Genomic DNA, 24,613 nt, shown 5'->3' with positions numbered 1-24,613 from the left:
TGCATAATTGCAAATTCAATAAAATTGTAAAAAGCCGTTTGTATGACACATTTGATCCATATCCAGAAGCTTGATGTATGTCTCAAGTATAACTACAGATATAAATTATTATTTACCACTCCTAATATGGTAAACGTGCCGATGACGTATGGCGAGATGCGGCCAATCACAGATTCTGCGGGCTGAAGGTGACTTCCAGAGCATTGCCGCCTCGCTACACGGCCTGTGGGAATATTGGAAGTCTGTTCCGTTGGTCCGATCCAAATCATTGTGGCAGTGTAAAATAATGAAGAAACAATTTGTCACATTATGAATGGAAGACATTTTCTTTATATATTGTAGTTTTGTTACATTTTCTAGCTTTTATCCAATCTTTATACGAACGTAATTTTTTCCGTATGATTTTATGTCTCTCATTTAAACAGAGTAAGTGAAACGATGAGCACGATTTGATGAAGTCGATGAAAGATCTTACCAAATATTCGTGGCACCTATCTTTCGATGGACTGACTGACTCACTCAAGAACACGAGGACTACAATACTCCCACGCTTCTTCCTCTATTCTCGGACATAATCATAATGTACCATGCGTTTTTCTTAATTAACTGTGTATTTGGTTTGATTTGATTGATTTGGTGTTTTAAGTCCACTTTATGCACAGTAAGGCTAATCGGGACTGGACCTACAATTTAAAGTGGGATCCGAAACACTTGTGCCTCCACCGGGTATCGAACCCGGGACCCCTTGTTTCCAAGGCGACAACGCTACCACTGCGCCATCGGGGAGGCCCAACTGTATATTTGGAAAAGGTAATACTGAGATAGAGTAAAAAGCCAATTTCAGAGCATAATTCTGCGTAATTTCTAACAGAATCCTCAAACAATTTATGAAATTTCCATAATCCAAATAATATTTTGTTACAAAATGAAATCGTGTTGAAAGTTATACATTGGGTCCCTTATGGAGGGAATGGGGGGGGGGGGGGGTCAAACGAGAACTGAAGGGACCCGGCTCCCCGCCCAGGTGTTTCGGTGCTCCTGGTAGGCAAAGTTATTTATGTAGAGTCTGCACAACATGGTGGCAAGTTTTGGCACGCTGAAGAAATGAAACAGAATTATCCAGCGTTCCGTTTGCTGAAGGTGTAGAAGCACCTTTCGTTCTTCTTTTCAATCACGAACAATCTTTCGCCATGAAACAAATGCAAGATATCAAACGTTCTTGGGACTAATACGCTCAACGTGTTATTGGTTTAGAGTTTTTCTCCCCCATAGTTGATGCTTGAAAGAGAATACGAGGAGGTACCCAAAAAAAAAACAAAAAAAAAAACGGAATTTTGTCACCTTGTTTTATTTTGACCGTACATGTACATGTTGTAGGTACATTCAGGTAAGCATGTCTACTCTAGTCACCTTCAAAGTATTGCCCATGTGCTTTAATGCAATTGTCCTACCGTTTTTCCTACTGTTGAACACAGTTTCGAAACTCCTCTGCCACAATACTCTTTAAGATTTTGATCGTAATGTCTTTGACCTCATTGAATTGAATGGAATCGCTTCCCTTTCACATTCCTCTTCAAAAAAACAAAAAAAGTCACAGGGTGCTAAATCGGGTGAGAACGGGGGATGGGGCACAAGCACCATGTTGTTCTTTGCCAAGAACTGTCGCACTGACATGGCCGTGTGGACTGGGGCGTTGTCATGGTGCAGTAACCACATTCCACTTCTCCACAGTTCTGGACGCTTCCGTCTCACACTTTCACGCAATTTTCTCAAGACATTCAGGTAAAATTTCTGGTTCACTGTTTGTCCTTGGGGAACAAATTCCCCAACAAATTTCCAATGTTTTCTTCATTTCTGCCTGTCGAAGGACGGCCAGACCTTGGCAAGTCTTCAGTTGACATGTCGCCATCTTTGAACCGGGAAAACCACTCGTAGACTTGTGTCTTTCCCAAAGCAGCTTCATTAAAAGCTTGGCGAAGCGTAACAACGGTCTCAGCAGCCGTTTTTCCCAACACGAAACAAAATTTAACACAGGTTCTTTGCTCCTTGTGGTCCGCCATCTCAGCAATCACTCAAAAATCGCCAGACTCTTGCCGCAACACCACAAACAATGCAACACTACGAACGAACCGCTCAGCACAGAATAATGCCAACTTGCAGATTGATGCAAGATATCCCATACTAATGACACCTAGCGGCACAAGCCGTAACTACATCGGTAATCCGGGCAACATTATGATTCCGGTTTATTTTGGGTACCTCCTCGTACAATTTTTGTTCTTTGAAATGGGATTGTTTTCAACTAAATCTACAAGACTGAAAACTGGCACTTTCACTTCAAAAAATTCATTTTTAAAATATTTTACATTGTCTATGTAGATTATGCAAACTATAGTTCAATATAATCTATACGTAGACTTGTATATTACTGCATATCACTAGCCGGAAGTAATTTATTTTGGTGACTTTCGGGAAAGAGTAGAAGCTACAGGGATCCAGGTCTGACGAGTAGTGTGGGTGTTAGAGCAAATTATGTTTTCATTTCCCGGCGTTTTCAGGGTTAAGCAGAGTGAATTACTTTTAATATGTGCTTATTTTTTTTCTGGATGGAGTAATCAACGTGCAACTGTGTGTGCACGAACAGGATATACATGAACAGTCTTACTCTCATCTGACCATTTTATTCTCAGACCCCACATAGTATATTAAAGCACCTTCTGACACAATAAATGCGCATCAGTTCTTCAGTGTTCGTGACATCTTACATCTGAATGTGTTCTTATAACGTACGAAATTATAGCCCCGTACCAATAACAATTTTTGTGAATTTTATTATTTTGTATCATTACCCCATGTTTGTATACGTGGGGTCGTTCAGACCCCAACAAGAAATAATACATTTTTTGTAATGTTAGGCACTAGTTCTGTCATAGCAATGCACTTTGCTCTCGTTCAACTCTAGCATCGTGCTTTTACATGTGCTTCATACATGGCGCTAATGAATCAGCTTCACATCTAATTCATAATATTCGTCTAAAGCGATATACTCCTATTTGGCTGCATTACTGTAAGAAGAAGAAATACATACTATTTGTCATGTTTCTTCCAGTAGCCCTTTTGCTGTGCATCACCAATATTATTTACAACTTGTCACCTTTCTTGCTAAACGATAAGTTATTTATGTAATATCAATGATGCATAGGATACTTGAACCATGGCAGGTTTGTGTTAGTGTTGCATCCTATGAGTGTGATTTAGAGATTTGGAGCATTTTTCAAGGTATTTGTTTCAACCAGTGAGAATGAGTTCTAAAAAAAGGAAGAATGAGCGTTCTGTGAATCCAGAAGATGGTAATTTTAGTGAATTTCTCTATGAGTGGCTTCCTGAAGAGGGAGTTTTATCCTCTGAAGATAGTATTCAGGACAGTGATGCAGAAGGATGCTTCGAAAACGCCCAGGACATGTGCTCCGAAACATCGAGTTCAGCTGAAAGTGAATTAGACAGTGGTGAGATTGAAACATTTTTTTCTGATTCAGAAGCTGCTGCTTCAACTATTTTGACCAGAAGAGATGGTACAATGTGGTCTTCTGTTCCTAAACCTATTGCACAAACTCGTCAACACAATGTGCTTCACAATGCCCCTGGACCTGCACCAGGAACTATAACTACCACGCCAAAGGACCCATGGGAGTATTTCATTACGGAAGAAATATGTGATGAAATATTATATTACACAAATCTTGAAGGTAGACGCATCGCTTCACAAAAAGGGAAAACCTGGCAAAATGTTACTACTACTGAGCTACGTAATGGATATAGCCGCACTGAATGCATTCACTCTCTTTGTGGAGCAAAATCCTCATTACTGCAAGGACGTGAAGAAGAGTAGAATATAATTTTTGAAGGAGTTAGCAATGCAGCTGACATTACCAAACATGGAGAAACGAGCACAAAACCCAAGTCGACTGTGGAAGCTCTCTTACGTTGTGGTGTGATTGCTGCTCGTTCTGACGACCCCACAGCAACAAAAGGAAAGCGAAAGAGATACTTTCTTTGTTCCCGTAATAATGGCAGAAAGAGTGCAATTGTTTGCGTGAAGTGTAAAAAAATGTATGTGCTGAGCATTCTAATGTATTCTGCACTGAATGCAAGTAGAAACTTAAAACTTGCAGCCGTGCGCTAGAGATAGAAGTATAGTTTATGCTGTTACATTAGAAAAAAACTGCAATTTTTTAGACCTGTGTGTGTCCTGTTGTTGTTGATATAATGTCCATTGTATGATTGAACATAATCAAAATAGTTTAGAGATAATTACAAATATTTTTTTTGTGAATATAGATGGAAATCTAACTTCCAAATACACTAATTACGTACTAATGTTGAAAAAAATAACTTTATCGTGCTACTGTAAAGAATGTGAATTCTGCTGCATCTGACAATAAAAAAGGTTAAATATGTTTTTATTATTATTTTTTTGTTTGTTTGTTAAAGGATGGGAGGTAAATGTTAGAATAGATCTGTTAGAACTTGGTGTGGATAGTAATAACTGGATTGGGAGTGCGCAAGACAGAAAGAGGTGGAGGTTTTATGTTGCTTTGGCGATAAACCTTCGGGTTTTGTGATGCCAGAGAGTTAGTTAGTTTGTAAAAGTTGTGATAAAATACGTGTGGATATCTACCAGACCCCACCTATGTAAAGTAGTAAATATTTCCGGGTATGCGTCCTAGGGTTAAAAAAGGAAGATGAAGAAATGATCCAGTTCGATCACGTACATGTAGTGCGTATTAAAGGACAGAGTGAGGAAGGAAAAAGCTTGCGTGTTGAATGCAATTAGCCACAAGAAGAAAGACGAAGAGAAAGAAATCTGGAGAGAGAGGAAAGGATCACGTACTTTCTGCCAGTGAGAGAGAGTGCGACGGAGGAGTGCCAAAGCATTCCGAGTCACGCGAACACAACACCACACTCAGTGCAGCCGCTACTCACTCGAATGGACCTTCTGCTCTCGTTGGCCATTCGCATCGGAATGCTAACGAGGCTCAGTTGGCGCTGCTGAAAGTTCCATGGTCGCAACACGTCTTGCTGGCGAGAGAGAAAAACTGTCAGACACGTCACTGTGTGTGGATCTTTAGTCTAAGAAAATCGGAACATTAGTACACAACTTTTGATAGAAATTAGGTAAAAAAAAAACAAAAAAAAAACTGTATATCTTTTCAACGAAATTTTTCTTCAGTATACTCTGTCCCGCATATCTCTGGAGCAAGGTCGAGCATAACGGCAGAGAAGGGGGAATCGAATGGACAGAGCGAAGCAATACATGCTGCTGGGAAGGCTGGTAACTGCAGTCGCTCTCCCCCTCCACGTAATCCCGTTCCTCTCAAGTGTTAATTGGTGGAGCCGTCTCGCGCAGAGACTTGTTTTCGCTCGCCTGCTCCAGAGAAAGTTCAGACAGAGTGTAGGCAAACAGTAACTTCTAAAATCGGAACATTACTACCATGAATTTTGTGTATTTTTAACCAAATTTTCTAAAATTATTTGAATTTTATATATTTTTATTATTTGATATATATTTTGAATAGAAAGCATTGTCGATGAAGAGAAGAAAATTGCACACTTTAATTTGAACCAAACAAATATTCACATTCTAAAATGAATATAGCTTTAGAAAAAAAATATTTAGCATAAAAATTCCAAAACTAAGAATTTGAGCCTCTAGATAGAAATCAGGTAAAATAAAAAGCGGTTAGATCAGCGGTTCCCAACCTGTGCTCCATGGGCTCCGCGTGCACTTCCCAGTGGCTCCGCGGCCGCTCCAGGAAAATAAATAAAAATTGAATGAAATTAAAGATTAAGAAACAAAAAGTAGAATCAAAATAAGAAAACTAGAAATTACGTTCTGAACGGAATAATAGGTCCTCATAGATTTGACATCTCACAGTGAACTGAAAATCGCGTTTCAAAACTAAAGTCTGCCTGAGTTTTGGCTGCATTTATAAGATGAATATCAAAATCTTGTCTGGGGGAGAAAGCAAAATTAGTATTGCTGCCTTTCTCAGCTACATATCTCTGTGAAACGAGATTCTCCGCTTATACAGCTACCAAAATAAAATGCAGAACCAGACATTCGCCTTCAATTATCACCAATTGAACCTGAAATAAGAAAACTGTGCAAGAAAATGCATCCACAGATGTCCCATTAAACGATTATACGTTATTTTATGGACCTTATTGTTGCTCTTAGCAACAATCTAATCTATTGTAACGCAAATGGTTTGAAAACAACATTCACTTGTAAGACATTCGGTATGTTAGACCTAAGGGGCTCCGCAATAGAAATTGACTCTAGGAAGGGCTCCGCAAGTTAAAAAGTTTGGGAACCACTGGGCTAGATTGTACTTCAAAGTATCTGTATTTCTTTTTAACAAAATATTCCTCCTCTGGAATACATTAAATTGTTGTTATGTTCTAATATCAAATTTATAATAATAGTTAATTCCTTTAGCAGGCATCTTACAGTCCCGTGTGCGAATTAATGGGGGATGACTGATTTCCCCACCGCAAAAAAAATGTATCCCCCTCAAAACAAAATTATTGTTTTCCCTGCCAGGGATGTTTTTATCCCCCTCAAAGAAAATGGAAGTGAAAACACATAGTGTAGCATTTCTTAACTATGTAAGAAAGACAATTGAAAAATCATTCGTGTCCATTGATGGTTCAGTCATCAAGGATTTCCCTGTTGAAAAGTATGGAGCCTTGTGGATTAAAGGATGACACCATTCTGCAACTGACCAACCTCACCGAGTCAACAGCAGGCTGTTTTCCACTTAAGTTTTCATCGGTTGATATTTCACATGTATTTAATGTGTTCGCAAGAAACTTGTAGGTAGTTTGAACATTAGGTTTGAACTTGGCAATGGAAATATGGTGTTAGTAATTCAATAGTTCTTCTTGTGTAATGAGTGTGGGTTTTCTTAGAATGCAAACATACTAAGTGTTTCAAAATTACGTGTAAATGTTACCATAAGATTTAATGACGCAGGTTAGAACTAATGTAATAAGTAGACCTCGGATTTTTAGGTTCTAAAAAATGAACTTTTAGGTTCCTAAAATAGGCTCTAAAAATCTAAAAATATTAAATTAGCTTTTAAAAATCCTGAAGTAGGTTCCAAAAATCTTAAAATGTTTCCAAGATCCTGAAAAGTACTAATTAGGTACAATTGCTAAAAACAAAAATTTCAAAGGAACCGTGAGAAATTATAATAGATATATGTAACCATCAAAAATATTAACTTTCTAACCAAATTTCCATTTCTATGCATCATTTTCAAAATGATCCACAAATTATTGTAATAGTAATACTTGTACTGTTAGCAAAAGTTACTAATCGATATGATAAATGAATTATGTATAATTTCCTGCACAATATATAACAATATTTTTCACATTACCCCGCCTTTTATCTGCGAGGATCATCTTATACGACGAAAATGATCTTTAAACAGATACTTAGTCAATGGTGCAAATTTGAATGCTAGAAACCACCAAAAATAAGCGGATGAGAAATTTGCACTTTGGACTGTGCAGGCAACAGTGGCGCCAGACATTTGCTTTGTTTAGAGCTTCGAAAACATTATGGACTTACAGGGAGGGAAATCGGCACAGAGTATGTTTCAAACAAGTTGGTCATTGTATTTTTTTTATTACCTCACAGAACAAATACCTCTGCGTGATGTAAAAATAATGTAAAACCTTAAAATATATATAAAAACCTAAAAGAAAGGTTTGATTTAAACACAAAAATCTAAAATAAGTTCTAACAAGCAAAATAGGTTATTTTAGGCACTATAAAACTTGATCAGTTGCGTTTTTTAATGATACGCTGACATTGAAAAAGCGAAACTATTAAGAGATAATCAAAACCACATAGGCGAACTAAAGATCGTCAACCTGCTTAAGGCGTTATTTCTTATTTACCTGCAAAGGAAAAAATAGGCTAAGAACCTAAAATCCGAGGTCTAGTAATAATAATAATAATAATAATAATAATAATTCCTTTATTTAGCGGGCGAGGTTCAGCCGTAGGCTGCTCTGCCACCTAAACCTTGTCATGAGCTACATAAGAAACTACGTATAAGTATATATAGCTAATATAATATGATAATATATGAGTACAGATGGAAAGCTTGATTACACTAAAGAGAAATAAAAAAAAAATCACATTACCTTCAATTACGAATATTCTCATTTCAGTAATATTAGTCATAGGATAATATAAATGTGAAAGAACAAGAAAATATTTAAAAAAAATACAAACGTGAAAAGAAAAAATATGAATGTAAATGTTAACATAAGGTTGCATTTAAGTAAATAATAATAATAATTTGAAGATATTAATAAAATTCCAATAGTTACAGTTATAGGATATGAGTGTTTTGTCATTTGTTGAGTGCCAGTTCACTTCTAGTATGTGCTACTGTTCTGCTGCTGTTCCTGTAGAAGTATTTCTTTCAATTTAATTTTGAAACTCTTATTGAGTTTTATGGATTTAATATTATATTATATATAGAACCGAGGGGCAATAGTTTAGTTTACTAACTGGTAAGTTGTACAAATTAGCAAACACAAAATAACCTATCTCCCGAATTGAAATCACAAATACGCCACTAGTAGAGGAAATATACGTTCTCACCCGGAAATAATTGCAACACAAATGTTTTTGTGTCAGATTGTGCGGAATGGTATAGTGAATAATATATTAAAAATCCGCCATCCAAATGTTTGGGTAAAATCCGCCATCTCGGAAAATGGCGGCTCAACTTAAAAATTCTAAAAAAAATAATATCTCGAAAACGGTGCATTGTACACAAAAAGTGAAGATAACCAACATGAAAGAACAGAAAATTTGCTGAATTATGGTTTTGTTTGATAGAACTACCATCAATCTTCATTGAATTAGAAAGATTTAAATATTTTTCTTAATTTTTAGAATTAGCGTGAAAGTTGGTTTCTGACACAAAAAACAACAAATATGTAAGAAACTATGTAATTTACGTCCTAAAGTCACTGAACCAAATTCATAGGTTATGATTTCCTCTAGAGACCGGTTTGTTTTGTTTTGTGCAGGGGATGAGGAGATATGTAGTTTAATGCAGAGTCATGTGTTTCCCTAAATTTACGTGTTCCATTTCCTATGATATTGGTTGATTGATTGATTGATTTTGTTACGTTCCTAGCAACGTTTCTCACCCTTTACTCCTATAGCCGGGAGTATTGAGGCTCTAAGGGTCTACACTGAAACCTATCTTCAGGGTAGGTGCAGATCAAATCCAACCAACGTCGTGAAGTTTTAATGAAATGTTTATTTACTGCTTGAGTACTTACAGCCAGTGGTTAGGTAATTCATAACTGGAACTTGGAGATCAATTGTTAATAGATAATTTCAAACTTACTAGAAAGGTCAAACTAGGGTGGCCCAAACCTAGGTTTTACAGAAGAGCGGCATACACCTATTCACTTCTTCCTAGACTTGGAGTTATCACCCGAGATGGCCAATTTAGGCTTTTACAGAAGAGCGGCTTGCACCTATTCACTTCTTCCTAAATTGGAACTTATATCCCATTCGGCTAACCTAGGTTTTACAGAAGAGCGGCATACACCTATTCACTTCTTCCTAGATTAGACCGTTCCTATTTGGCCAGTCTAGGTTTTACAGAAGAGCGGCTTGCACCTATTCACTTTTTCCTAGACTGACACCAGAACAACCTCCGCACAGACCAAACTGCTTCGTATTTATACCCGAAGTTCCAGCCTCGAACACCTGTCTTTAGGTAATTTCTTATTACAATATTCCAAGTTACAACAGAAGGATATTTGAAAAAAACATAGTTTGGCTATTAATAATTTACAAAGAAAGTTTACATATTCATTTGAGTTAACAATTATTTCTTTAACGTTGATAAAATCTTACATTTTGGAAATATACAATTTTAAATGTTCCGCCATTATTTAATTACAATTAGGTTACTTCATCAAACAAGGATAATCATTGATTGGCAAATCTATATTTACATCATAATAAATGCCCGTTGTCTTAAGCGAGCTGACTTCGTTAGATAGTTACAGAAAGGTGAATACATTAGTTCAACAACGCCTTGATTGGCGCGTTCGTATTTGAGTCACAACCCGAGCCATACAACATGTAGTATCACGGACATTAACAAGAACATTAGGTAACACTATATCAATTTTTCTTTTAACACGGAATTGCAAAGTTACAAAATAGGTAAGGTCGTAACAATTTGCTTTACTTTACTTCACTTTTGTGTCACTTTTGGATAATTTGCGAAGATAGGAATGAGTGATGATATGATGAAATTGATGAATGGATACTCACAAACATCCATGCCCAGGCCGAATGGTCTCTTAATGTTAAACATTGTCTACCAGTGGATTTGACCCAAAATCATCTGCCAGAATTCCATTTTCAATACGCTTCTCTCTAATTGCAGTCAGTAGAAAGTAAACTATCCTTACCACCCCCCCCCCCTCACCTAATCGCCGCCACTGTGTGCATACATTCTTAAAAAACAAAAACAACATATAAGTTACAAACGCTACGTGGACGAAACACTGCATAAAACAATGTATTACGTTCTCATCAATATCATAACTGCGCTACGACGCCAGGGGTCTCTTATTCGAATCCCGGCCTGGGCACTCATTCCCATCTTCGCAAATTATCCAAAAGTGACACAAAAGTGAAGTAAAGTAAAGCAAATCAATCAATCAATCAACCAATATCATAGGAAATGGAACACGTAAATTTAGGGAAACACATGACTCTGCATTAAACTACATATCTCTTCATCCCCTGCACAAAACAAAACCGGTCTCTAGAGGAAATCATAACCTATGAATTTGGTTCAGTGACTTTAGGACGTAAATTACATAGTTTCTTACATATTTGTTGTTTTTTGTGTCAGAATCCAACTTTCACGCTAATTCTAAAAATTAAGAAAAATATTTAAATCTTACTAATTCAATTAAGATTGATGGTAGCTCTATCAAACAAAACCATAATTCAGCAAATTTTCTGTTCTTTCATGTTGGTTACAATGCACCGTTTTCGAGATATTATTTTTTTTAGAATTTTTAAGTTGAGCCGCCATTTTCCGAGATGGCGGATTTTACCCAAACATTTGGATGGCGGATTTTTAATATATTATTCACTATACCATTCCGCACAATCTGACACAAAAACATTTGTGTTGCAATTATTTCCGGGTTAGGCCTTTTTTCCCGTTGGTTTCCTCTGCTACACTGAGTGGGCGTCTCCACAAAGCAAAAAGCTTATTTCGCACAATCCTTATAGTAAATCGCCCACACGTCTTGTGCGCTCCCATGCTGAGACGGGTACCCCAATGCTCGTGATGGCTTTGGAAATGTCAGTTTGGAGTAGAATATGATGAAAAATAAGTGTGGTTGTCCACTTGGGTGTAAAGTTAGATCGCAACCTTATGTGCCCTCTAATACTATGCAAATACTAAAGATATCGTATATTTAAAGGTGCTGCGCCACAGTCTGGCGCCTCAACCACGAATAAAAGCCCACACGGGTTTTTATTGGGGTCGTAGTTGGGCTCTGTAAGCCTAGAGCGCTACTCGCTAAGTGAGAGGTACGTTTGTACCAGTAAGGGGAGCTTGACCTGGTGAAATAATGAGAACACTTAAACATTTGATTTTAACACTTTGGTTGACTGGTCTGGCAGGGTCGTGAGAATAATAGAAGGGGGATAAAAGAACGTTCGTTTTCATCTTGTGTCGTGTATAGAGTTGATGGTCTCATTGATTCGGTGGACGAGGCACGGTCCTGAAATATTTTTTTTTCGGTAGCGCAACTCGCGTGGTAACTTATGTAACAATTGTAAATCGGAGGCAACGACTATTTACTCAATAAATTTCTGAGTACAACTGGGGGTGAGAAATGCTCTGTCGAACTATTTATGGAAGATTCAAATTTCCGATCGTTAAAACCGTTGGCGAGTCTGCGTCTGCCGTTAACGGTGCTTTTAGCATAAGTCTGGGTTTACTTATTTTTAGTACGATTTCCGGCAGAATCCGTGTCAGTGGATTTTTCAAGATCCGCTGAAGATTGCCGGTGTTATGTGCTTGTAAGAAGCTATTTCCAGCGCTTCAACCGGACCTCTTGGCGAAGAGATTAGTCTATCGAGTTATGACTCCAGGGGTTCCGGGTTCGAACCACACCTTCGGTGTGATACGATATTATTGTCTATTACATATTAAACTGTGTATATACTGTCAGTATCATAAAAGCTAGATGTTTCATGAACAAAGTCAATAGCTACACTTAAGCAGAAAAGCAATATTTACTTATTTTGACAATTCTACATTTGTAAACCTAAAGGAAATATTTGTTTTACAAATGTGAAAATTTTGGAATTTAAGGCATTTCTTGAAAATTCCCACTTTGCTTTTGTAATAAGTTCCAAAGTCCATATTTTGAAATAACACACACGTGTATTCTGCTTCTGTACTCTCGAACACAAACAACAAGAACAAACTTTGCAAACATGAAAGTATTACCTCTGTACACATTTTAATAATGGAGAATCAATAACATATAAACAAGAGTCAAACAAATTACAAATGTTGATGATTATGTATCTGACGTGAATGCAATATTTCACGCATACAATTTGTGAAAGGAAAGTCAATATTTAAAGGTAAATTCAATTTTATTTATACCAAAGAAAACATTGTACCCGCACTTAACGTGCAACTTGATACAAGGGACGAGAAAAGTTTTGAGCCTCATATGGAAAGAGTGATCCTAGGTAGTTAACATTTTGGAGGATGTAAGGTTTGAGTTTTAGGACACTCTGTGCGAACTTATATGAGATTCACATGTTTTCTTCTATTTTTTGTCAGGTTGAAAATGAATGAAGTGTCAGAGAAGAGAGTGACCGACAGGGCTGAGATTCGGTACCTCTGTCGACAAGGCCTCACTGCCCAGGCTGCTTTGGTCGAGTGTGGCTTCACCGCACTTCCCCATCCACCTTATTCCCCCAACCTGCCAATCAGATTTTCATCCTTTCCCTGCTATGAAGAATTCACTTCGAGGACGCCACTTCCACACGGACGAAGGCGGTCATTCAGAGGTGTGATACTCGCTACGACAAATCATTCTACCAGATGACTGTAAACAAATTGCAGCACAGAATGCACAAGTGCATTGATCTGTGGTGTGATTATAGAGATTATGTAGAGAAAATATAATGTGAAACTGTAGCTCAAACACCCGTTCCCTGTGAGGCTCAAAACTTTTCACTCTCCCCTCGTATATGAGAAATACTTAATTTATATTTCTTAGAAGGTAAGGGTTAAAAAGAGAGAAATTCCATAAATTCTCTAGAGGGTGGGATGAGGTATCTCAGTGTTACACATTCAAAATCATGGCAGCGCTATTTGTATTTGTACTTTTGTTGGTTTGCGTTGCTTTTATGCCAATTTGGCTAATCGCGACGAGCGTCATTATTAAAATAAGTAGTATCAGTCACCATCCACTTAACGTTCAACTTGACAGGTTTGATTTTGAGTTTGAATTGATGATTTAAGTCCGTTTTATGCACAGATAGGCTAATCGGGACTGGACCTACAGTTTAAAGAGGAATCCGAGCCGCTGTGTAATGTGCCTCCACCAGGTATCGATTACAAGGCCACGACGTTTCCAAACTAGCCAGGTAGCAAACAACATTTATCTTATCACATTTCTTACCTAGTAAGGCACACACCGTGCATCACTTACCTCATTGTCTCAGCTAAGTTTGTGAGTGAGCATTATTTGGCGAAATAACAGGGAGGTTGAGATGAAGGCCAAGATGTTTTAATATGATAACTGTTATGATATAATCTGAACAGCTTTTGTAAAACCGAACTCAAGACTCTAAACAGAGGCGCAACGACGAATTTTTGTTTGGGGGAGCAAGTACCAGGATAAACGTACCAACGATAATAATAATTTTAATAATAATAATGCTAATATTAATAATGTTAATAATAATAATGTTATATTATTATTATTGCTGTTGTTATTAATTTGCTTTATTTTACTTCGCATTTGTGTCACTTTTGGCTAATTTGCGAAGATGGGGATGAGTGATGATATGATGAAATTGATGAATGGACACTCACAAACATCCATGCCCAAGCCGGGATTCGAACCCGGTACCAACATTATTATTATTAGTAGTAGTAGTAATAGTAGTAGTAGTAGTAGTAGTAGTAGTAGTAGTAGTAGTAGTAGTAGTATCAAATACGTTATAACCCTCGTAAATTATGCAAAAAGGGCGTAGGTCCAGGTCCCGATGAGGCTTTCGTAAAGTGGACTTAAAACCACAAATCAATCAATCAATTTTGTAACTTATTTTTATTTAGATCGTTCGGCGACCAGGGCCGACTCCCACCGCCCCCTAACTAGGTTCTGAACTTGATGAGACCAAGAAAAGAAGGAAGTGCGAGCGAAGAGAGCAAAATTTTACGAATAGTTTTTCTATTTGCATAAAATTTGAAGTTGTTGGTGGTAATTGCCCCCTGCAGGTACACTTGGCCGTCAATGTTTGCCCCCTTGCCCCCTTAGAACTCATTTCCGTCCAAGGTTGGGGGGAGGGGCAATGCCCCCTGCCTCCCCTGTGGTGCGCCACTGACTCTAAACATGTTTTGCTACACAATGGATATAATTATCAGAAATGATCAGTAGCTTGTATAATTGACATTAATAGACAGAATAGTGAGAAATGAGAGTGCGATGTAGCTAAACTAAACCTTGCCGACCTTCACAAAGGAGTGGTTAGATCAGCGTGCTACGACGCCAAAGATTCCAGGTTGGAATCCCGACCTGGGTGTTCGTGTTCTTTGTGAGTGTGCCTTCATCAATTTCGTTTTCATCACTCATCCTCATGGTCGCTATTAGCCAAAATTGCAGAAAAGCGACGCTAAATAACAAAAAAGAAAATCAAATCATCTCTCTCTCTCTCTTTGTTTGTGTGTGTGTATGTATATTTATATGTATATATATACGCACACGCGCGCGCGCGCACACACACACACACACACAGATATATATATATATATATACACACACACACACACACACACACACACACACACACACGACGGTTGGGGAGTAAGTCATGGTAACCCAGTAATAATTCGACAATTGAAGGATGTATTAAAAATTTGTTACAAACAACTGAAAGAGTATCCATTATGGATATTTTGTTGGTAGGAATCATGAAAGAAAACCCAAGCAACCCTGTGACATACACATGTATTAATGTACAAGTTACAAAAACCTGTCTGACCCTGTGACATACACATGTGCACATGTTACAAAAACTTGTCTGATTATGACAAACTTTCGAAATAATCTCCCGCATTGTCCACAGCACGCTGCGCAGTAGGTCCCGTACACAAGCTGCCTTATGTGGCCTTGCATTATCGAGGAGTATGATTGCATTATGCAGCAGAGCTTCTCCCTAACGGCACGTCGTAGATGTCGCTGCAGGAACTCTTCCACATCGATGGCACCGTGCTGTGGACAATGCCGGAGATTATTTCGAAGGTTTGTCATAATCAGATAAGTTTTTGTAACATTTGCACATGTGTATGTCACAGGGTCAGACAGGTTTTTTCAACTTGTACATTAATACATGTGTATGTCACAGGGTTGCTTGACTTTTCTTTCATGATTTCTACCAAAAAAATATCCATAATGGATACTCTTTCAGTTGTTTGTAACAAATTTTTAATACATCCTTCGATTGTCAAATTATTACTGGGTTACCATGACTTACTCCCCAACCCTCGTACATATGTATTGCTAAATTCATTTTCATATAATCTACTTATGTTAATATTAAATGAATAAATCTCTTAATATCTTCAATATCACAAGAAAGCAAACAGAACTATTTTATAGACTGCGTAATTAGATAACCTTTTCGCTATTAGCAAAAGCGTGCAGAATGCCCACTAAGCAATTTTGAGTGACTTCATACAGAGATATTCATACGCGGCGATCATTTCAGTTCTCTTTATGTACAGCAGGGGCAGCGCCATGGGAGGGGGGTTTCTTGCGCACCCCTTGATTTTCATCCGTACCCCTTTTTCAAAGCCTATTTTCAACCGAAAACAAAATTAACTCTTGCATTGTCACATTACATGATAGTAACTATATCATTTATTTTTAATTACCTATTTTGATTTTCAAATGGAATAAATTAAGCGAACATTTACCGAACGCACACAAACTGAACACTCAGCAGCTACTTTCTTGTTATCACTTGTATCGTAACAATATATAAGCATATTTTACATTTGATTAATAACTGGATTTTGTTACTCTATTAGTTGCATTCCAAAGGTTCAAAATGTGTTTTTAAAAGCAAGGAGGGGGGTACAAGGAGTGACCTTTTCCGAAGACACCAAAATCTCAACCTCTCTTCCACGTATACCCTGTTCCATCTATCTCTGGATCAAGGCCGCGCAGAGCGGCAGAGAGGGAAGGGGGTGGGGGATCGAGTGCGCAGGGCGAAAGAGTGGGAAGGCTGGTAACGACAGTAGCTTTCCACCCTCCACGCAATCCCGTTCCTCTCACTGTTCATTGGTGGAGCCGTCTCCCGTCACTACTTGCGCAGAGACTTTCGTTCGCTTACTCTAGATATAGTTGGGACAGAGTGTAGTACACCCTGGATCGCCTTTTGCAGACTAACGAAACCCTGGCGTCTGGACGTCCTGGGGATTTTGTCGTGTGCCATCCATGTAGTCAAGAGTGGCAGAAAAGCGACGTAAAATAAAACAAATCAATTAAAAGTAAGGATGATTTTTACTTTTGTATTTCATCACATATTTCAATACGGCTGTAACTTGTGTTGTGTCCCTGCAGAAACGTTTGTAGCCTTGCGTATTAAAGGACACCGCTCTGAAAATTACCAACCTCACTGAGTCGAGACAACAGAGAGTTCATCGCATTCCAGCAGTCTGTTTCTCACTTAAGCTTTCATGGCATAGTGTTGATATTTTAATAATAAGCCGTGGTTCTACACCCCGTAAGAGCCTTGGCCTATCTCCCGACTTCCAGTCTCCCTCCCACAATCCTAACTGGAGGTGTGGAGATCATCAACCGGTAATGGGGTGACGTGAGGTCAGCACGTCGAACCCTCAGCCGTTATAGGAGATATCCGTAACCTGGTTAGGCTACTCACTCGTAGCTTCCCAAATTCCTCACGATGGTGAGTTGCCACCGGTCCTATACACAGTCTGAGAACCCATAGACTGAACCCGGGTGGAATCGAACCCATGCCGTCCCACGTCGGAGTCCAAAACACAGTAGACCACACGGCCACGGAGGAGGACAGTGTTGATATTTTACATGTATTAAAGTGTTCACAAGAAACTTGTAGGTACGTTAGACGGACATAAGTTTCAACTTAGCAATATAAATTTTATCAAGTTTTCGGTGTTACTAGTTCGATACCTCTTTTTGCATGTCGGTTTGTTTTTTCTTAGAAATGTAAACATACTAAATCATATGCAACTGTTATAAGATTTAATGACCTAGGTTAGAACCTACGTTTTAAGGTACTTAAACCGCAAGGTAAGGCAATAGTTTGTTTACTAACTGGTAACATATACACATTTACATACCAAAAAAAACTATACCCCTCCCCCATCGATTACAAATCGACGACGTTACTACTACACCATCATGGAATTAGAAAATCTGAGAAAACTTACTGAACGTTGAGGCACGTAATAACATCTTTCTCTCTGATAGTGAAACATCCTTCTTTTCTCGCCTTTTCTTCCACAAACGAGAAGTGATCACGAATCTTTAACAACACCAGGATGGACAATGACACTCTAAGAGTTCTGCTGGTGAATAGTCACTGATAATTTGCACTAGAAGCTTCCAATCGCTCAAGGCCCTTTCGTTTAACAATTAACGCTTTTCTGTTTGAAGGTGAGTGAGATTCAAAGAGTCACTAATTTCAGGTGTGAAAAACGTCGGGCTTGTTAACTGACTGACTCGGTCAACTCTCTGACATCATCAAACAGAAGGTTAGTTACAAAAGCTAACTAACTAACTTTCTAGCCTTCTTAAACCCGAAGGTTAATGGCTATAGCAACACAAGCCATCCATCTGTCCCTATCAATCCAATCTTTTCCATCCTTACCATCTCAACTTTATCCCTCCATCTTCGTCTTGGTCTTCCTACAGGTCTCTAACCATCAGGTTTCCCAACAAGAATCCTGTAAACTCTTCTTTCCTCTCCCATTCGTGTCATATAACACACCTAAGTCTTCTTGATGTAATTGTTCTAATAATATCTGGAGATGAATACAAATTGTGCAGTTCTACATTACGTAACCTTCTCCACTCACCTTCTCCTCATCCCTTTTAGGTCCGAATATTTTTCTATGGATTTTACTTTCAATAACTACTTACAAAAGTAATTGCAATATTCCATAATTTCCCATTTTAGCCAAATATAATGTATTTCAGACGGAACTTTGGAAGTTTATGGAAATCTCTCAAATTCACTCTTTCCACCAGATTTACCCGCAACGATTTGAAACTTCACGTACAGAGCTACTAAATATCGAAAGCTTCATTGTGGGGTAAAATGATATAAGATAATTATTTGAGAAATTTTGGCTATTTAGGAAACTACGAAAAAAAGTTAATCAAATTAAATCGAGCTCAAGTAATTACTAAATATGTCATATGTCACTTGCAATGCTATTAAAAATCAATATCAATTGTTACAGTACATTCTACATTCATCAAAAGTACTTGTCATATCTCAAAAGGTATAAATTCGTCAGTCTTTTATAAAAACAAAGTACTACATTTACAAGTTGTTAAAATAAACGAATAAACACATTCACGATCTCAGGAGACACAAATTGACCAAAAAAGAGAACAGACGTAAAGAAAAATAAAATACGATGAGACAGAACATGGTCAAGCTGTAAGAGAAATGCATTCACCATTCGCAGAAAGTTTACACTCCAATTTATCCTTATAGTACGGCGGATATGTGTAAAATCGTGTATTTTAGTGATAAAAGCATGAAACTTCGAATGTAGTTTAATTTTAAAGATTGGAGCCATTTGAAATACTCCGTTACTCAGCAATAGCGGATGTTTTCAAGATGGCGGCCAATTTATTAGTATATCTTTCGACACACGCGGTGCAAATGAGCTTTAATTGTTCTTGTTTAAGGAATTATCTCTGTTAATGGTATAAGGAATGGAAAACTTTCCAATAAGGCCATCGAAAGCACTCTAAATGTGTATTAGTGACGAAAAATACCTTGATTGCTATGTTTAAAAACAATTCGAGCAAATAATAGTTGCTTCAATTAAAAAAAAAAAAAAGAAGTAGGGAAATTCGAACTGGAGTCGCACCCAGAACCTTCGTCGCCTCAAACATTGCCACACAGTGCGCGGGAACCAGCTACTTTCGTCCCGCTCTCGCTTTGGTTTTCCCATATGTGGCACCAGCGCAATTTTACCCAGCCGCCTATTTTCATGGCCGTGCGTTTAGTTCCTTGGCATAAAAATACCTAGTATCGGCGATTAGTGGGTGGCGTGGGGGGCGGTCCCCCCTACTTGTTCTTGCCACTTTGCTCCCGCACAATAGCCTCTTAATGCTAAACCTTGTTCACCAAGAAAATAAACTGTCCTTGCCCCCCCTCCCCCCCTTCCCACGTTTTCGCACCTAATCGCCGCTACTGTCAATATCTATACAGTACCCTACTTCTACACAAAGTCCCATCCCAAACTCAATTTCTCAAGCCGTAGCCTTGCCTCGTAAGATTCTATGCAGCACGCAATATTCAAGCATTCAACAATAATTATATGCATTGTTGTTGCAAGGATCTATTTACTTTATTTAAGCAAACCATTATTTATTAAATTTTAATTCTAGAACAATGACAACACTCAGAGAACAGTCCATTCACAATATCCAATCCTATGCGAAAAAATCCTTGCAACTGCAGAATAAAGTGTTTGTTTCATTTATCATATCGGTTGATATTTGAATCGGTATTGTGTACATTATCTTCAATAATAACTTCTATCAACAGAAACTGTTTTCCCTTGTGAAATATTATATTTCATACTTCACTAAAGTTATTTGCTTTCGTTTCAGCTGACTCCATAGAGTTCAATAGGGTCATTGTATGATTAAACTACGCTCAACCAGTAAAAGTAGAACTCATATTTTTTTCGTGATAAACTAGAGTTGATGAAGTAAAATTATGGGTTTATAATATTAAGCAGTTTTAGCACACGTTATTTCTGCAGTCTCCACACGGCGGTATGATGCATACTTGTACGTACAACACATCTTTGTTTAGTTTTCTTGTCACTGCCACGAGGACACCTAAAGCACTTTACATATTTCAACAAATCCTCATGACTTGAGGCTGGAAGTTCTTCCTTCAGGATGAGAGAGTTCGTCGAATCTAGGAGTAACATGGTTATTTAACATACTTCTTGTCGCATGTGGTTCTGTTAACTGTTTTGCCAGTGACTTAATTAAATCATCGTTTGTTTATGATGTAAATGTTGTCAAATAAATTACTTATGGATTAATAAGTGAAATGCTCACTAGTGCATAGAAACAGAAATACAGAGACAATAGCGTAAGCTTGAACGTGGGGTATATTCTACCCCAGCCCTAAATTACTCCAAGTTTATGCTATGGTTACCAGTGGCGTAGCATGGACATTTCGGGTGGGAACGCCAAGTCCGAAGGAAGAGTCGGCCCTTTCTTGCTTAATAATTTACTTATGGTATTAGTCGCCACAGGTATTATTTGCCTGAAGTAAGCTGGGTTTTCAATAAAACATCATCATTGCATGTTTTAGCTAGAAAATTAGATGCCTCACTATGCCACAGATGTTTTGAACTCTGGTGTTCTATACCTTTTTTTATATCTTTCTGCATGACGCAAGTCATTAAAAACCTACCTGAATCACAAGCGCCTCTGCACAACAGTAGACGTCATTGTCATGGGCGATCCAACTACTGATTGATTTGGTTTATTTTACTTCGCTTTTCTACCACTTTTGGTTAATTTTGAATATGAATATGAGTGATGATATTGATGAAAGGACACTGACAAAGAACACCCGTGCTCACGCCGGGATTCGAACCAGGGACCTCTGTCGTCTTGGCGTACTGTGAAAAGCAGAGTGGATGATCCAAATATCGTACACTCTACTGACGTAACAGTGCCGATTAGTAATTCAGACCACTGTTTATTACATCTTGAGAATGTTGATAAACATTTTAAAATAATTTTGTCCAGAGACCATTCGATGTTAAGAGTTTTCAAATGAATGCTAAACATTTCCATTCACACAATATTAAGTAGTTAGATAATAACGAAAAAATACAATAAAAAATAATAGTTTTGCGTGTTAAGTGGTAGAGCAGCCACAGGCTAAATTTCTATCAAGAGGACTTCACCAACTTATTTGACAAAAACTGTGTTGATCTTTTAGTTTCTAATACACATCGCTGTTCGTGCGATAAATTATACAATGCAGTGGCCATTAAGAAGCAGTATATTTCAGATTGGTAAAATTACGTCAGTCAATATTGCGTATTGTAGCATCACACAACACGAGTTGCATGAACGCGAAGAGCGAAGAACCGGGTAGTAATTCTGCCGCTGTCGTCTGCTTCAGAAGGCAGGAAGGGTCACATGAACCAATCACGGTAGACCTCTCGTACGCTGGCGTAGGAGAGCCCATTTACGCGCGTGCTGTACAAATGGAAGCTTTCCCTCCATAAAGGCAGCAAGTAATATAGGAGTTCTGTACGCCGAACCTGCTCGGCGTCCGGCCGGGAAAGGCATTGAAAAGAGATGCTAGAACGAGTGTTGAGAGTGCAGCGTTGCAAGCGGATCGCGAAAAATAGCCATTATAATGCCATGAAGGTCAAACATATATGAAATTAGTCACGTTTTACTTTATAATCACAGCATTTAAGCATTTTTGAAATTTTAAATCTGGGAACGCCGGGCGTACGGGCGTACTATAACGCTACGCCACTGATGGTTACTTACATCCAAGAACACAACAGTCACGTGTAACAGTCAAAAATCAACTGACAGGAAGGTACTCAGTAGCGTTCTTTTGATGGGTTAACAGAAATAATGTAGGATGTTAAAATGGCAGGCATAGAATCTACTTCACACCCAAGGTTACGGGCTAATCGTGCCAATAACCTACATGTAAAATTTGATGCTTCTTACCACTAAAAAATGCACCACTTTTTCACATATCACCCCGGACTACTGTTACGAATGAAGCGAGCAAGATCATTTTTAGATATGTTTCTTTCGAAACTGACGATAGTGTTAATATTAACACGGCACCCAATACTTTCATGAAGCTCCACTAAGTATTTGTTTGTATCGTATGAGAGAAACTTGGGCCAATTCCTTTGTTATTAAGATAGTTTATGATTTAATTTGAAATTGAATTGGAATGTAGTGTAATACTCTTAAGGTTCCGTTGGTTGGAAAAGAAATTGCATTTTTCTACTTAATAACCCTTACGCATATTTTATTTGATTTTTTCAATAGCTGGAAACATTTAAAAAGGTTTGTTTATTAAACTCATTTACATGTTTGAGCTTTGTGCCATGATAGTTAACTGGGTAATTCCATTTTTGACGGAATTATCTTTTGGACAACAATATAATTACACATTTCCCTCATGTACTAACATATATGGTACAATATGTGGCTTGTCGTGCTATATGTATTGACTCAATTCAGTGCAACTCCAAGCTTGCAAAACATGAAAATTGGCTGGATGTACTAGACAGATATTGTGTCTATAATCTTCATGGAAACCTTCTTAGCAGGTGTACACTGACATTTTCCAATTTATGTGAATTATGAATTTTGTCTGAAATATTAATATTAGGAAAAATAGTTCAAAGCATGTTCATCATGCCAGGACACAACGACTGATTTTTTTTTTTTTTTGTATTCTGATATTTTTTTCGAAAACAATGTGTGACGGAATTACCGTGATGAAATTGCTATTTGTCCAAATACGCTATACATATTAATTGTCGTGTTGTTTTCAAAACAATATAATGCAGCCCAACCGAAAATTTATTTCATTGATTGAAATCCTATGAAATGCTTTAATATTTCCTTCAAGTCATAAAAAATGGAGACTTGCAGGGACAGAGTTATGGTGACCTAAAAATTTGAGAATGTTTTTTACAGTTATTCAAGAAAATTCGAGAAATTACAGTGATATTTTCGATGTTATTAAAAAAAAGTCTCTCCCCTTCCTTCAGGTCAATGTTGAATTGTAAAAGTGTTCTTGAATGTGATACGGCGAAATATTGTACATAGCTGGCAAAATTGTGTGGAAATTTTCAGATGAAAACTGGTTAATACTGAAGTATATGCGTAAAAGAATAAATATATTTTCTATTTTTTTAATAACCTTTGTGTGTGATATTAATAATTGCAGTGAAACAATTATTGAATATTTGATCTTGTATGTCAATTGTAGGTTAAAAAAAGATATACAAGTTGTTTTTATGCTTCAGATCCGGTAATAATAATGCACCATTCTCTCCAAGATTGTGGAAATTCACCTTGAAACCTAATAAGAAGTGGGTTAGGTACCTAAAGCGTTCCTTCTAAAATTAGAAATTGTAAATTGTTTGACTACTTCATTTTTCTTACAATAATAGCACATTGCTTTCTTGCTTTACATATAATGTGATTTATATAATCGTCAAATTTCAAACATCAGTCCAAAATAATACCAAGGTCATTAATGGATTGCACATGTTAGATCCTAATGAGTATTGTGGCAGAGTTGGAGTTAATAATTACACAGTTCAACCAATTTTGAGCAAAAGTTTGTAAATGCCTTCAATTTAGGTTTTGGACATTCATTTGAAGATAATTATATGAAATATGAACACATAAGGAAATACTTATCTCTAGTTTCAGTAATAGGATATAATAATAATAATAATAATAAAATATGAATTTAAATATGTAACAATATTTTTAAAAAATGCCAGAAAAATACTTCATATGTGCAGGTAAAAATGTTTTTAAATAAATGTGTTGTCTCTGTATCATTTAGAAAGGTGTCAGTGTTTATATTTACTTGTATTTTGTCCATTCATGTAGCTTTTGGGTCTGTAATAAACTATTTTATTTATATCTTGGTGTACGTCTTATCAAATATCTGTGTTTTTAAAATTCGCATTTGTATGTAATCTTCTTAAGTATAACTCCTGTAAATGGTAGCCACGCTGATTACAGCAGTATAAACGTTTAGAATAATAAATAAATAAATTATAAATAACAAATTATGATGAATAAAACGGGAGATCAGTTGGACTAATAAATAATTTGTAAGGAGGAGATTGTTAAATGTATAATTGTGTTAGAAACTTTGACTCTACACTGATATATGTAATGTTTTCTCTATTATTCTGTGGAGTAAACGAAACTATAAAGGAGAAGATCA

At 37.3% G+C, this 24,613-nt stretch overlaps 1 protein-coding gene across 3 annotated transcripts in view; it reads right to left on the bottom strand.

Annotated features, from left to right (window-relative positions):
- LOC145989857 (calpain-A-like) overlaps positions 1 to 24,613 on the bottom strand; it is a 165,073-nt gene that overhangs the window by 121,218 nt on the left and 19,242 nt on the right. For 2 of the 3 annotated variants that reach the window (XM_083125314.1, XM_083125315.1), the window contains exon 2: positions 4,984 to 5,079. In XM_083125314.1, the coding sequence (XP_082981440.1) occupies positions 4,984 to 5,079 (96 nt within the window). Of the gene's footprint in view, positions 1 to 4,983; positions 5,080 to 17,810; positions 17,948 to 24,613 lie in introns of those variants that run through there. The other variant, XM_083125316.1, reaches the window with a different exon arrangement.

Source organism: Lepisma saccharinum, chromosome 7, assembly GCF_977018435.1.
Source record: "Lepisma saccharinum chromosome 7, izLepSacc3.1, whole genome shotgun sequence".
Lineage (NCBI taxonomy): Eukaryota > Metazoa > Arthropoda > Insecta > Zygentoma > Lepismatidae > Lepisma > Lepisma saccharinum.
This window is presented reverse-complemented; position numbering and strand designations above follow the sequence as displayed.